The sequence below is a fragment of the Lampetra fluviatilis genome, chromosome 38 (genome assembly GCF_964198595.1).
Source record: "Lampetra fluviatilis chromosome 38, kcLamFluv1.1, whole genome shotgun sequence".
Classification (NCBI taxonomy): Eukaryota; Metazoa; Chordata; class Hyperoartia; order Petromyzontiformes; family Petromyzontidae; genus Lampetra; species Lampetra fluviatilis.
The window spans coordinates 4,563,091-4,579,446 of record NC_136312.1 but is presented as its reverse complement, the minus strand read 5'-3'; the positions used below and the strand labels follow the sequence as shown (position 1 = coordinate 4,579,446).

At 54.5% G+C, this 16,356-nt stretch overlaps 1 protein-coding gene across 2 annotated transcripts in view; it reads right to left on the bottom strand.

The window, feature by feature from the left end:
- Positions 1–16,356, bottom strand: part of IPO9 (importin 9) — a 73,767-nt gene that overhangs the window by 37,712 nt on the left and 19,699 nt on the right. For both annotated transcript variants that reach the window (XM_078874068.1, XM_078874069.1), the window contains exons 9-12: positions 13,460–13,518; positions 12,455–12,606; positions 3,747–3,845; positions 2,229–2,335 (exon numbers count right to left, since the gene is read on the bottom strand). In XM_078874068.1, the coding sequence (XP_078730194.1) occupies positions 2,229–2,335; positions 3,747–3,845; positions 12,455–12,606; positions 13,460–13,518 (417 nt within the window). The remainder of the gene's footprint in view (positions 1–2,228; positions 2,336–3,746; positions 3,846–12,454; positions 12,607–13,459; positions 13,519–16,356) is intronic.

Here is a 16,356-nt window from a genome sequence, read left to right as displayed (position 1 = left end):
GGAGGCGCCTGCGGCTCGCTCGTTCGCTCGCGGCCCACGACCCCCAGCGATCGGCGGCGCGAGTTCAGCAGCGTACCCGTGAGCCCACGTGCGTGCGTCAACACAAAGACCCCCGTATTGCCTTAACAGATTGCTGGGGAAAGTGCTGTTTTAACGAGTAGCACCTAAGCGGGAAATGAACTCGGGTCGTCGGGTTCGTAGTGGGAGTTTTGATTGTAGTGTGCTGATCTTTAAAGGTGAATTGAAAAATGTTGATACTGCTACTGATACTCCTGCTGTTATGGAGTGACTCATGCAGCTAGCTATGGCTGCAAAGTTTGGTCGTACATGTCATGTATATCGTTCATTGTTCAAATTTAATCACAGTTCCTATGATCACTGTTACATTGTTTTTATAGCTTTATTTTGGTGATTTTGAAAACGTTTTGGTTTAGCCATGTTTGTTTGTTGCAGTACAGAGTTAGCCTGATAACTTTAATCTAAATTGTCTCATGGTTGTTATTGTTTGACTTGCATCCCACTGGGAATTTTGCACACAGCGTTGAAATGCGGTGTTCTTTCTGGAAGACTTTGCTGTTTTTCCCTGGATTTTTCTGTTGCGTGTAGTCACTTTAAGATGTTTCTTGTTCATGTTTTTGTTTGTTGCGGTTGCACCCGAGTCAAAAGCCGCACGGCTCACAGGGTTATACCTAATAAATGAAACTGAAAACTGAAATGAAAAATGAAATGAAGGGCTGGCACAACACACGAGGGGGTGGAGTCGACCTAAGGGAGGTCCAGGACCGGTTCAGATAATCGTCACCGGTGGTGGTGGCCGTAAGCGGGAAACGAACTCGGGTCGACGGGTTCGTAGCGTGACACGCTAACCGCTACACTCTCACGCACTCACATGCGTTCAAGCATGCCGACGAACAACTGCACACGCGTCGCCCGCGCAATCAATACACGCGTGAACACACACTCTCAAACAAAATCACGCAATAACACGCGCGTGTGCGGTGCGTGCATGTATTCCCTTGCATAACCACAAGCCAAACGGAATCTCACACAGACAAAATAAGGCAAAGACCTCCGATGAAGCCTTTCATAGACTGTGAGGGCAAGCGCTGTTAGCGAGCAGCAGCGGCACCAATGAAAGCGGCACGGCACACGAGAGGGCATCGTGGCCAACACCACTACCCAGCCGCCCTTGTCTCCCCACCGCTGATGTTTCCACACCGCACCATGAATTTATTTAAGGTTGAGCCGAACTAGGGGAGGCTCAGGACCAGTTCAGATATTCGCCGCTGTTATTGCTCGGGAGTGGGAATCCAACGAGGTGGGGCCTTTAAGAAAGAGGTGGGGCCTTTATGTGTCTCTTAAAATAAAATAAATCACGATGTTTCAGGTGCAACACAAGCGTCCATCACCAGGTGGGAAAGCATGGTCTGCTGCTGAGGCAGACTGTTTAAAAAGGTTTGAAATGGGTGTAACCTTTTAAAACAGTCTGCCTCAGCAGCAGACCATGCTTTCCCACCTGATGACGAACGCTTGCGTTGCGCCCGAAACGTCGTGATTTATTTTATTTTATCCCTACGTGACTTTACCGAAAAAAACAAAGAGTATAGATTCCTGCAGTCACGAAAGCCTCAAATCAAGATTGTCTCTTAAAAGGTGTAGATTCAAAGCTGCTGCTGCGAATGCGCAATAGGGGTGACATTCCCGATGGCCTGGTAATGACGGTCTTGGTATAGAGAGGAAGAGGAGGTTGTGAAACGCGCTGCTGCTTAGGAGAGTTCTACCGTGAGCTGTACGTAATCATGCGGAACTTCTTTCGCACCGTACGTAGCCAACCGCGACAATCGGAGGTGCGGGGGAAGGACAACAAAACAAACACCAAAAGCAGTTCTAAAGAAATTCGTTTTCAATCTAGGAGTGCACGGTGGAGCGAAGAGCGTTACGGTGGGTGGGGCCGCAAAGATGAAACGACAGCCCTGGTCCTTGGTATAGAGAGCAGGAGGTTGCGAGTCACTACTACAGCGGGGAGTTTCTACCGCGAGCTGTAGTTCAGGCTGACAGCAGCGAAGAGGTAACGGGGAAATGATGCCTGACAGTCACGGGCCCTTGTTCGTCGTACAGAGGGGGAAGGTTGCGAATCACGCTGCTTGCTGCTGCTGCTGCGGAGAGTTGCTACCGTGCACTGTGGCTAAAGTAACAGAGCTCCCGCCACCGAACGGACGCGATCGTACCAGTAGGAGCTGCCGGCGTTCCGCGCCTGCTCCGCCTCCTGCAGGTGCCGCGTGGCCGCTGCCGCCAGCGCCGCTGCGCTGTCCCCCTGAAACTCCGCCATGATCGCCTGAAGCACAGGCAGGCAACACACGCACGCACGCACAAACGCAAGCACAAACACGCACCAACAACAGCCGCCATTCGCCATGGTGGAGAGATGTTAACTACCTCACCTGGTAGACAGGAGGTCGTGAGTTGGATCCCAACCCTGATGCCTGCTGTATATTTCGAGTGGTCTCGTGGATTTTTCTCAAGGTCCTCTGGTTTTCCCTCCACATTTAGAATCAATAACAACGTGTTTAGAGCATTTGGCTGCTATAAATTTCGACGTGATGATAATCTACTTCGTTGGGCTACCATTTGTGGCCAGATTGTTTCTGAAAAAGAGCTACATAGCTCAGTGGGTCTTACCTGGTAAAATATGCTAAATTCCTCTTGATATGCAAATTGTTGTCAAGGCACCCTTCCCCCCTTCCAACCCAGCTTAAATATACGCTCCAATTGTGGTGGTGTTTCATTCAGACGCTGTCTCCCCGACAGACCTGGACTTCACCTGAGGACGGGTGCTTGCGTTGTGGCCGAAACGTCGTGAGAATTATTTTATTATGTTTTATTTTTATTATTTTATTACTTCCCTTCTACGTGACTTTACCGAAAGAACCAAGAAGAAAAATAAAGGTAGTTCCGTTGTTCTTAAAGTGACGTACGTCACTACAACGCTTGGGCCAGGCTAGGTGCGCTTTGAAGTCGTCTCGTGAAGTGCGGAAGGCTCTCGCTGCTGGCTGGAGGTCACGGGACAGACTCAGGTGCTGTGAGTTGGACTTACTGAGGTGACTGACAGATGCACCACCTGTGCTCCTAACTGCGCCAACTCACAACGGCATACACAAATAAAACATTTGTGCACATTCGTACACGCACATACGGACATGCACACAAATAAACACGGACGTACGCATGCACGCACACATGCATGCATACTCAAAAGACACACGCACACACAAAGATCCCCTGAATTGCCTTGAACAGACTGTTGGGGCGATGCTGTTAATGGCACCTATGAAGGCCGGCACAGCACACAAATGGGTGGGTGACCAACACCACGCCCGGCCGCCTTTGTCTTCCCAGTGCTGATGCTTTATATGCCGCACCAGGTGCTCACTGAAGGCCGAGTCGACCTAGGGGATGTCCACGACCAGTTAAAGTATTCGCCGCTGGAATTGGTCTTGAGCGTGAATCAAATCGGGGTCATAGCAAAGTGCACCAACCACTGCACCCCACTCCCTACGCAGGCACGCGCGGACAGCCATGCGCACACAAACCCACACACACATGCATACAGAGAGTCACATGACGCACAAGCGTCTTCTCCGTGTCCTTATCACCCCCGAAACACCGACTGCCGTAACCCTTTCCATTAGCCCCACCAGGGCCACCGGCTTGCCTCACCCCCCCACGCCCACCACTGCCCCCCTCACCAGCAGCATGTCCTGAGCAGAGATGCGCACGGAGTAGGAGAGCGTGTCGTCGTCCTCGTCCTCCACAAACTGCTCCGGGTTCGCCGTCCACACCTTCACCTGCACCGCACGGCAGGCGTCACGGAACGGTGGGCGTCACGGAACGGTGAGCGTCACGGAACGGCGAGCGTCATGGTGAGTGGCACGGTGAGCGTCACGGAACGGCGAGCGCCACAGAACGGCGGGCGTCACGGTGAGCGTCACGGTGAGCGCCAAGGCCCGGCGAGCATCACGGCACAGCGAGCATCACGGCACGGCGAGCGTCCTGGCATGGCGAGGGTAACGGCGAGCGCCACAGAACGGCGGGCGTCACGGTGAGCGGCACGGTGAGCATCACGGCACAGTGAGCATCACGGCACGGCGAGCGTCCTGGCATGGCGAGGGTAACGGCGAGCGTCACGACACGCTCAGGGGGCTCGCTGAGCTTGCCAGACGGTCCCTCACCGAGGCTCCTGCGGAGTGCTACGAACACTCCCGCGGAGTCGATCGCTCCCCGTCTGTGGGACAGCTCGGCCTCCACTAGGAATGAGTCGCCCTCCCTCTGCATCACAGTACCACCTCACCCACCCACAGTCACAGTACCACCTCACTCACTCACAGTCACAGTACCACCTCACTCACTCACAGTACCACCTCACCCACAGTCACAGTACCACCTCACTCACTCACTCACAGTACCACCTCACTCACTCACTCACAGTACCACCTCACTCACTCACAGTACCACCTCACTCACAGTCACAGTACCACCTCACTCACAGTCACAGTACCACCTCACTCACAGTCACAGTACCACCTCACCCACAGTCACAGTACCACCTCACTCACTCACAGTACCACCTCACCCACAGTCACAGTACCACCTCACTCACTCACAGTCACAGTACCACCTCACTCACTCACAGTACCACCTCACTCACAGTCACAGTACCACCTCACCCACAGTCACAGTACCACCTCACCCACAGTCACAGTACCACCTCACCCACAGTCACAATCACAGTACCACCTCACCCACAGTCACAGTACCACCTCACCCACAGTCACAGTACCACCTCACCCACCGTCCCAAAACGTGACCCCGACACCCCCCACGAACCCGTTCACGCGGATAGAAGCAAAAAATCAGCCGACCACCGCACGTCTCCTCGTTCCATCTCCCTTCTCCCCGTAGCATCGCGTCGATCCTTCGCGAGAGGGCTTACAGGCAGCCGCATCCGTCTCGAAAATATTACGGACAAAGTCAAACCCCCCCCCATTCCCACCAAAGCAGAAGTTGAACTCGAAACCTGCCGACTGTGATCCGGTCGCTCTACAGCTGAGCCACCTGGCCAGCGTACGTACACACGATACACAAGACACAGACTGCCCAGATAGCCTTCACGGACTCTTGGGGCAAGTGCTGTTAGCGAGCGCCTCTGAAGGCCGGCAGCGGCGCACAAGAGGGTGAGTGGCCAACACCAAGCCCGGCCGCCATTGTCTCCCTAGTGGCGATGTTTACGCATCGCACCAGATACTCATTTGAGGCCGAGTCAACCTCGGGGAGGCCTAGAACTCATTCAGATAATCGTCACTGGTGTTGGCGATGAGCGGGAATAGAACTCGGGTCACCGGGTTTGTAGCGCAGCGCGCCAACCGCTACACTACCGCTGCCCATACGACACGATAGACACACGCGTGCGTACGTGCGCACGGTACACACGCACACACGTGCGCACGCTCGCGCTCAACTCCGCCAGCGAGGCGTTCGCTCCGTGGGGAGAGCTGGAGACACGCGCTGGTCACCACACGGGTTACACGTTGCGGGAGAGACCGCCCAGGGGAGTGCACATTACTCCCATTAATCATTCATCGGAGCCCCAGGTGCAGACGCGAGCGAACGTGTGCGCCTCTGATATCGCACGACGGACGCCGGCGTTCGGCTTTGCGTTTGAATCCATGGATCCTACAGCTGCGGGAATAACAAGACCTCACGCAGTCCTAAAGATGACAATGATTTGGTTTTGGACGAGCATGGCTGGGGCAGAGGGTGGGTGGGGGGGAGGGCGAGGAGTGACATCAGCACGACTCACGAACCCGGCGCAACGCTGTGGGGATGCGGGTGACGTTACCACTGAGCACTTGCCTGCCCGCGTGCCAGCCGTCCAGCGAGCGAAACTTTTTTTAGAAAACAGTATGTTAGATCCGCCCACGTATACGCCGGGACATCTCACAGTGCTTCGCGTCGCGTTTCATCTCAACACATTTTGAAAGGGGACCCACGGAACACGAGTGTTAGCATCAGCCAGGTCTGCCTGCGACAGAAAACCGGACAACATTGCCGCACGCGACAGACCAGGAGAAACCTCTCGCTGTAACCGTGGCTTCTAGTCACCTACTTCTGTCTACCAGGGTGCCAGAAAATATTTGTACATAAAGACAAAGATCCCCCCTCATGGCCTGAACAGATTTTTGGGGGCAAGTGCTGTTCGCGAGCACCTATGAAGGCTGGCACGGCACATAAGGAGGAGGTGGGTGGCCAATAACATGCCCGGCTGCCTTTACCTCCCCAAATTGCTGGTGTTTACACACTGCACAAGGAACTCGTTTAAGGCTGAGTTGACCTAGGGGAGGCCCAGAACCGGTGCATTTATTTATTTCATTTATTTGGTTTTACCCTGTGAGCCATTCAGCTCTTGATTTGGGTGCAACCGCAACAAACGATAAAATTACAAAATACGTTTAAAATTTACTGCACGCAAATTTAAACATCCTCTATAAAAACAATTAAATCTTCCAGAAAAAGCACCATACGTTTATGCTGCGTACAAAAAATTTGCAAAAATCCCAGTTTGATGTTAGATCACAATAACAATACAATCTATATTAAAATTTTAAGAATAACTCTAAACTGCAACATATATTCACCACTGTTATTGGACCGTGAGAACGGGAATTCAACTTGGGTCGCCGGGTTCAAAGCGCAGGGCACTAAATTCTGCACTACCTACCGTTCCCCACGTATATACAAAACAAGTTCAACATACGTACCCACACATTCAACAAAAAAACACCGTATTCCGTATTATTATCGAGAGGCACCCCAATCTTGTGCCCAGCGCCAACGCGGTTACATAAACCTTGTCTTACACAGGCACACATCACCCCTTCGACTCACGCATTAAAGCGCAGGGAAATCAAACCGTTTCATGGCAGCGTAAACTACTTACATTCATACGGAGTAGTACATTCTAAAGATTCACACCAATACGGATTCTACCAATTCACTGCACTCTGATATCCGATTAGATTTAAACCGCTTCGGATTCTACAGGATTACACCGCTGTAGATACATGTATATCATGCAACAATCGCTGTAGCAAACAAAAATTAAATAAACAATCCGCCCGCGGGTTGAATTGTGACCCCTGGAATTGAGGCAATTCATCAAATGTGGCGACACGGGTGGCATCGTTACAACTTCTATTTTCTGCGTTTATTTTGTTATTTCATTTCATTCTTGGGGGGGGGGGGCAGAACAAGACCGCCTCGTATCTGCCGGAAAGAGGCCATCCTGCCCACTCTTGTGTTCTGCTCTCGCAGGTCGATATATCCGAATCACTCGACCGCCTGATTGCCACATCATCGAGTTCAATCAGCCCGTTCGTCCGAGCCCGTAGCCACCGCCCTCAAGGTGAACGGGTGAACGGGTGGGTGAGTGGGTGAGTGCATGAGATAACTCGTGGGTGAGCTGCTGAGTGGACGAGCGAGTGATTAGGTGGGTGAGCGAGTGACTAAACGAGTAGGTGAATATTCTTAGCTAAGAATATGATTCCTTGCAGTCACGAAAGCTTCAAATCTAGAATGAAGGAGTAGGTGAATCTAAATTGAGTGACCTCTCGTGTTTGCTAACACCTCCGATTAGCACGGTTGACTATGTATGTTGCGAAAGAAGTACAACATACATAATGATGTAGAGGTGTAATTGTGTAGATGTATGGGTACGGATGGGAAACAAACACAAGGGGCGGGGTTAGGGCTGTACACGAAGGAGGTGCTCGCACCGACGTCCGCACCTACATCCCCCACGGGCCCCTCCCGGGGGCCGAGTGCTATAAAAGGTGGTGAGCCGGAGGGCTCGAGGTCGAGTATTAGCTTTAACCAGCGAAGAGCGAAGACCAGCTAGAATAGGCCCCGGAGCTCCCCTGGCTCGCTGTCCTTGTCAGGGCCGACCAGGGTAAGCCGGTGGCGTGGCCCCGAGAGCCCAGACTGACGTTCTTATAAGAGCCGGTCTGGAGACTCAGGGTGCCGGGATCCCAGCTTGACCAGGGCTGGGATAGGTAGCCTCCCCTAGCTCCGTAGTGGAGGACTCGGGCGTAGGTTAGTGGGGTTAGATGTTGCGTCTCACTGTTAGACGAGTGAAGGGGACGATACCCCTCTAAGTGCTGTGTGTACCGTTACTGTGCACAAGTTGGTGTTAATAAATAAGTGTCCCTCCGACTCCGTCGTCAAAGCCTCCTGAATACTTACTACCATACACAGATCAGCATCCATATCAGTAATCCCATCGAGTTCAATCAAGCTCCTCGCTCCATGTTCGAGCCACCACCGTGTGAGGGGCAGTTCTCAACGATGTGCACGGCCGTTTGCTGGGTGGCTCCAAGCACACGCAGTGGGGAGTGGCGCACAAACCCAAACTGTGAAGAGCTGCCACAATGAGACCTAGAAACGGAAGTTGATTAAAAAGTGTAATTGACTACATTTCCTGTGGTGGATTACTCGGCCGCTCTGATATGAGCCCGCACTTTGCCGTACCGCGTTCTCCTGTCGAGCCAGCGTACGGCAACCTCCTCGACGCCCACGGTAACGCGAGTTTCGCAACATTCGTGCAGTGATCCACCAGCCCTCGCTGCTGGCAGCGCAGCACTGAGTCAGCCACGTGCCGCCACCACCGCCGCCGCCGCCGCCACCCGGCTGTTTAAAGCGAGCGGCGATCGCGGCAAGCGCAACGGCACGGGCCGCATCCCCGTCACCTCCCGACGGCGCAGGAACCACGCGGCGGCGCTCGGAGCTCACGCCGTGGTCGGTCGGCGGGCGGGGCCGAGCGTCGCGACTTAACGAGGCGTGCGCAATTACCGCGCTGGCGCCGACGTGAATTTATTAAGGCGCGGCCGCCATCGCGCAACACGGCACGGGAGTTCGGGGCGGGTGGTGGGGGTGTTGGAGGGACACACGCTGGGGGAGGGGGAGAGGGAGGCGATGATCAATTGGGGGGAGGGAGGACAAGATAGCTCTGGCCGTATGATGCAATGCACAGACTTCAAATCTGCATAATAAGCAGCTGCTCTGTACGTGTGTGTGGGGGGAGGGGTCGCTGTAGCGCAGGCCAAAGGGCCCAGAACACCAAAGTGGCCAGCAACACACAGGGACCACCTCTCCGGCCTCCTCTGTGTGTGCTGTGAAAAAGGGCCATGGCCTGAAACGTCGCCTAATTAAGCTCAACATTTTCTCTTCAAGGGCACTGCAGCATTATTGCCGAAAGCGTTTAATTTTGCTGTTATTGTTAAAGTTGCAGGAGGCAAGAGTGTGTAACCAATTTCCTGAATTTATTACAAGAGCTTGAAGCGTACGGGAACAGACGATGGCAGGCAATTCCCAAGTGGAGTAGCGTAGGGAAGAAGCAGAAAGAGAAGAGTTGTATGCGACCTGCGGTGCGGTAATCGAGCGGGCGAGTGTGTAGGTGGGTGGGCGAGTAGGCGGGTGAATGAGTCCACCAACATCGCTCGTTCGCTCAATTCTCAGACAAGTATCACTTGGGAATTGCCTGCCATCGTTGTATCTCTATTTTGTTTTGTTATTTTCGTGTGCGGTGGAAAAGTTTGGCTACGGTGAGCATCAGTGTGGCAAGTTGTACAGGAGTCGTTCCTGGCCGGGCCTGCCAACTTCACCGACCTCTGCTTCGCAACAAATCACCGTCAGCTGCGTCCTCTCCCTGTTCGCAGCAACGGGGCCCGAGGCTCCATCCCCTCCATCCATCGCTGACATAAATTCTTATTCCGCTCGCGTTAGAGCGGGGGAGCAAGCATCAGAGTGAGCGAGAAAGAGAGAGAGAAGCGAGTGTCAGAGTGAGCGTTGAGTGAGCAAGAGAGCGAGCGTTTAGAGACGAGCGACAGCGCGAGCGAGCGACAGGGCGAGCGAGCGAACGAGCGACAGGGCGAACGAGACAGCGGGAGAGCGAGCGCTAGAGAGAGCGAGAGAGAGGAAAGCGAGAAAGAGAGCGTGACCATTGTTGACTGAGAGGCAAGAGAGAGAGACATTCGCTGGAAGGGTTAAAGCAGCCAAAGGAACATTTCCCCGGGAGCGAAGGCACGGGGCGGACCCCCCGCGCGGCGCACACTCGGTATGCAAAGCGGCAGCCGCAGACTTCATTAGCACACTTAATGGCGCGCCGAGCGTGAGCTGAATTGCCAACGGCATGCGGGGACCGCCAAAGCCACAAATTAACATTTAGATAAAAGCATGGGGAGTGAGGGGGGGGGGTGGAGGGGGGGGGGCGCACGCACGCAGAATGTAAAAATCATAAGCGAGCGTGAGGAGCTCGCTCGCAAACTCAAGTCCTCCCAATCCTCGTTTGCTCACCGCCTTATCAGCCCCCACCGTCAAATCGCTCCCCAATTTCCTCCCCAGACCGTCGCGGCTTCGGAATTTGCCTGCGTGCGATCTCGCGATCGTTAGCCCCCGCCGGCGGGCGGCGCCTCAAGCCGGGCGTGTAACGGCGCATCGACTCCCCGATCAGCGCCGACGACGCGAGCGCTCGCGACGTGCACGTGCGCATCAATCCACGGCCGGAAGAGGTGCCGCACCCCCACCCTTTCTCCCCCTCCCCCCCCAACAACGCCCATTCAGGTCGCGAGGGGTTATGTGACCGTTACTTCACCAGTTCGGAGAAGGCGGGGGAGGGAGCTTTGATGCTGGCATCATGGATAGTACAGCACAACAACGGACTTGTTGCACTGCAACCACTCCCTGCAGACACCTTGGCCATAATGATGTGGGCAAGTGGCTGCAGATGCCCTTAAAGCATTCAGCAGTGCCCTGACAAAAAGCTGCAGAGTGCACTTTGCTCCTTGTCCTGAGAGGTACCCTTCACTCTTAGCCCCTAGGGCAGCCCCACCACACAGCGCCCATGGATCCCAGGGCCTGCCCACACCACGCTAGCCCTCACGGCAGCAACTGCTCCTCCGTGATTTGTGTCGAAAATGAGGTAGACCCCAAGGTTGGCCCACACCTCACGGATATTCGCTCGCACATAGCTCCCCAGGGGCTAGTCCACAAAGATAAAGATCCCCCATATAGCCTTAACAGACTGTAGGGGCAAGTGCTGTTAACGAGCACCTATGAAGGCCAGAACGATACACGAGGGGGTGGGTGGCCAGCACCACGCCCGACCGCCTTTGTCTCCCTAGTGGCGATGTTTACACACTGCACCAGGTACTCATTTGAGGCTGAGTCGACCTAGGGGAGGCCCGGGACCGGTTCAGATAATCGTCACCGGTGTTGGCCGTGAGCGGGAATCGAACCCGTGTTACCGGGTTCATAGCGCAGCGCGCTAAACGCTACACTATCGCTCCACACACACACGCACACACACACATGGCAAAACCCTCTGGGCTGCTCACACATAGCCCCCAGAGCTAGTCCTCACTGCTGTAGCCTGCAGGGCTAGCCGCACACACACGTAGCCCCGCAGGGCTAACCACACACACAGGCTCCTCAGGGCAGCCACACACGAACACACATAGCCCATTAATATAAAAATATATATTAATTTACTTACTCTTTGGTTCGTTCGGTAAAGTCACGTAGGTAGAAAAATAATAGATCAGCAGGATAACTGCTGTATCTGTTGCACCTGATGACAGTCGCTTGTGTTGCGATCGAAACGTCGTGATCTATTATTATTTTTCTACCTACGTGACTTTACCGAAAGAACCCGAGTATGGATTCCTGCAGTCACGAAAGCTTCAAATCTAGATTAATTGACTTATTTATCCAGGAGAGACACACTTATGTCCTCGGACTCATTTTAAGCAGGGTCCTGCATTGGTTGTTTTTATGCGGGAGAAAATCGGAGCGCCCGGAGGAAACCCACGCCTTGTGTGAGGCAGCAACACAGATGGAAAAAGATGGCAATTAGTGCATTTGCTGTACTGCCTTCTCCTGGCGAGTCAGGGCATAGCACCTTCACGACAACCCACCAACCCTCGCCTCCAGAGTGGTGGATTACAGGCGTGCATAGCCACCGCTGCCCATCTAACACCCAGAGATGCCCCCCGTGTTGGGGCACGTGCTATTCGCGAGCACCTATGAAGACCGGCATGACACACGAGAGGGTGGGTGTCCAACACCACGCACGGCCGCCTTTGTCTTCCTAGCGCCGATGTTTGCTCACCACACCAGGCACTAATTCGTGGCTGAGTCGACCTAGGGGGGGGGGCCCAAGACCGATTCAGATAATCATCACTGGTGTTGGCCATGAGCGAAAATTGAACTCGGTTCACCGTGCACGCACGCACGCACGCACACAAACCCTACCGCAGCTCTGTACACAATCATAGCAGCCAGGATCCCCCCACGAACAAAGCCGCTGGAGGAGCCCCCTTATACACAAATAGCCCCCCGTGCTCACCTGCTCCTCGGTGATCTGAGCGTAGAGAATGAGGTAGTAGATGAGGTCGGGCAGGGCCTTGCGCAGGGTCCCGCGGAACCGCGGCGCCTCCAGCAGAGCGTGCACAAACTCAAAGATGCTGAACACCAGGTTCTCAAAGCCCAGCACCTCGCCTGCGTGGCCAGAGAGCGGGGGGGGGGGGGGCGCGAAGGGTCAGGGTCAGGCCAGAGATGTCACACTTCACCGAGTCACAGGCGGCGTGGTAGTGGGATGTTAACGCCCTCGCTTGGTACGCGGGAGGTCGTGGGTTCGATCCCGACCCCCCCCCCCCCCGACACTTTTATATCTAGAGTTTGTGTGTCTATCTCCCCGTGGTTTTTCTTAAACATGCATTTAAGAGTATTTGGCTGCTATAAATTTCCACGTGATGAGCCACTTTGTTGAGCTATCATTTGTGGCCAGGTCGCTTCTAAATAAGAGCAATGTAGTTCAGTGGACCTTGCCTGGTAAAATAAAAATATTTTATAGTTGTTTAGTTTACTGGGAAGGCCACAGATCACTGAGAAGGTCAAAGGTCATCCAGAAAGCAACAGGTGACAAGGAAAGTGACAGGTAACTGTGAAAGTCATTCGGATGCATCGTGTGAGCAATAACACATTTTCTTCTACAGCCCTTTGCCAATCCACTGCTTGGTGATAAAATTCCGAGTTAAAATGGAAACAAGTCTAGCGAATTGCAAACACAAGTGAGAGGCGTAGATGGCCTATCCACGTCGTGTAGCTCGTGAGGGTCGTTTGACCATCCTCCACCTTGCTGAACTTGAACTTCCTTCGCACCATACGTAGACAACCGTGATAATTGGAGGTAGGAGAGGGGTAGCGGCGGCGGTAATGGTTCAGATATCACTGATGCTAGCCATCGCTGGGAGTTTAACTCGGATTATCGGGTTCGCGGTGTTAACCACTGCACCACCACTCCCCCTTCTCCCCCCCCCCACTGCCCGTGAGTAGAGTTGAGGACACGCACCGTCTGAATCGACGGGGTCGGACGCCTCCTCCATGAAGTTCACCTCCGTGCGGACGTATGTACAGCGTGGTCAAGGGGGGAAACCTCACCGTGGCGGCGTCAACAACTCAACAACGACACGCACGCACGTACACACACACACGCACACACGCGCACGCAACCATCGAGCTCGGGGCCGCCAATCGAACGTTTGTTACGTTTCCATTGCCGATCAACCGCGCCTGTGCCGGCCGTTAGCTTCAATCGGCGTCGCCAGCCGGCGAAGCCAGCGACGTCACCTTCGTTACCATAATCGCGGCGGTCAGCGTCATACTTGGCGGCCGCCATTGCCGATCCCGTGCCGCGTTTCGGCGAAAGCCGCGAGGATGAAGCCACGCTGGGGATCAGAACGAGGGTGGTGGTGTGGGGGGGGTGACGTGGCAGCTTTAACCCTCGCGGAGAGCGAGTGGGTGCGGACGTCATGCGTTCAAAGCGTGCAGTGCACACGCAGGCACCGAGCCTAGCAGGGAAAAAAATATATAAAACTATAAACACTTTTTTCGTTTACCAGGTAAAGGCCCCACTGAGCTATGTAGCTCTTTTTCAAAAGAGATTTGGCCACAAATGATCGCCCACTGAAGTAGCTTATCATCACGTGGAAACGTATAGCAGCACAAATACTCTACTCGCTTGATGTTGATTATAAATGGGGAAATCCGGAGGAGAAAAATACACACGACCACAGGGATACACACGCAAACTCCAAAAATACAGCAGGCATGAGGATCGGGATCAAACCCACGATATCCTGTATACCAGGCGAAGGAATCAACATCTCGCCACCATGGTGCCTATATATATAAATCCTTGCAGTCACGAAAGCTTCAAATCTAGAATATATAAAAGCCTTGGGGGGCTGTGACGACAGAGGACAAGGGCAGCCCGCTGGAAACATGTTGTCTAAATCACGGCGGGCGAGCGAACGCACGAGGGCGCCGACCCAGGCGGTCGTGCGGGCGCTATTAGCAGGTGACGTGGAGGTGCGCGCCGAATTTCCCCTCGAGAATGGAGAGGCGAGCGCCGGGGAGGGGGGCGGGGGAAACGAGCGCGACGCGGAGCGCGAGCGGGGAATGTGGCGGCATGCGCGCATGCATACACGCGGGAGTGATCGCGCGCGCACACACGCGCGCACGTAAGCATATGCTTGCACACTTACACACCAGCACAAAGATCCCCCCTCCCCGTAGCTGGTGGGGCGAGTGTTGTTCACGAGCGACTTTGACGGACGTCAAGGCGCACGAGGAGGTGGGTGGCCAGTACCACGCCCGGCCGCCTTTGTCTCCCCAGTGGCGATGGTTTACACATCGCACCAGATACTAATCTGAGTCTACGTCGACCTAGGGGAGGCCCAGTACCGGTTCAGATGAACGTCACTGGCGCTAGCAGTGAGCGGAAATGGAACTCGGGTGTCCAGGTTCATAACACTAACCACTGCACTACCACTCCCCACACACACACACACACGCGCAATCGCACACACGCCTAAACATACGCACGCACGCGTGCTCACGCAAGCGACCAGATTGCACCTGAAATTTCAATAATTAGCTGTCAAATTTTCTGTTCTATTTTCGGTGGCGAGGCATCGATTCTGCACGCAGAGACCAACAGCAAGCAAAAAAAAACAGCCATCTAAATTCACCCCCCCCCCCCATCGCAGTGGCAAAAACCATCGAAAGCTTTTAGCGGAATCGGTGCTCGCCGCTCGCACGTCTGACATCTCTCAGCCATGGCCGACACAAGTGCTCGCCCGCCCGCCTGCCCGCCCGCCCGCCCGCTCGCACCCTGTGATTTCCGCGGACCTGTTGTGCGCCCCATGACAAGATTACTATCATCGGCGCTCTTCCCACGGCGCACGATTCACTCAGCGGGAGAGAGAGCGGCCTGGGGAGAATCGGGGCTTCGAGCGACGCCGCCGTCAGGCGGGCCGGCGCCCACCGCTCGACGGGCAGCTGTCCCCCGCGGAGCCGGGAAAATGACATCGGGCAACCAGAAAGGAGCGAACCCTGCCCCCCACCAGGGGTGTCCGCGGCGGTAGTGCAGCGCAACCACGACCGCCACCAACGTCGCCATCGCCCCCCGTCCTATCCCCCCCCTAGGTATTCCCTTCGTATGCTCGTTATCTTCCCCCCCCCCTCTTCCACCACCACCACCCAAATCTTCACTCTTCCCCCTACACGGTGTCCCAACTTGGTTAGGGCAGCAGGCATTATTTCACCTCTTCTAAAACCGTCCTCGACGCGCCGCTCAAAAATTCCCGTGGTTTTCTTTCGCCCCTCGCCGACTGGGCAGCGACGCATTGTACCGGGCCCGCAATTGTTGTTGCAATAAAAAGATAAAAAAAACATCCGCCGCCACCACCTCCTCCACTATCACGATCACCGCCACCAACACTATCATTTCCACCATCGCCGCCACCACCATCGCTCGCTTCCATCACCAGTTTCATCACGGGTGGCTAAAACCCGGACTGGAACCCAGGCTCGCAGCGGCTCAACGTCTCCAGAGCCTCTGATCAACCTCACACAGTCTCGCCCCTCTCTTATGTTCCGTCTCATCTGTTCCGTCTCGTTTGTTCCGTCTCATTCGCTCCATTACCCTACGTGCAGTAATTCCATTTCATTAACATGCACCGTGCGTAAATCATATCCTGCTCTCCCACACACACACACAAATTCCACGTGTGTGTCCCGACCGCAACGATCAATTTTCATCGCCGATCCGTTACGCGCATAATTCCGATTTGCTCATTGCACGTGGGCAGAGAGCTCTTGGATTCCGAGGTGGGTTGCAGCCGCCGGTGACGTAACTGAGTTCTCAAACACAGAAAAGAGTTCCATGTGTGTCAACGTGCCGAA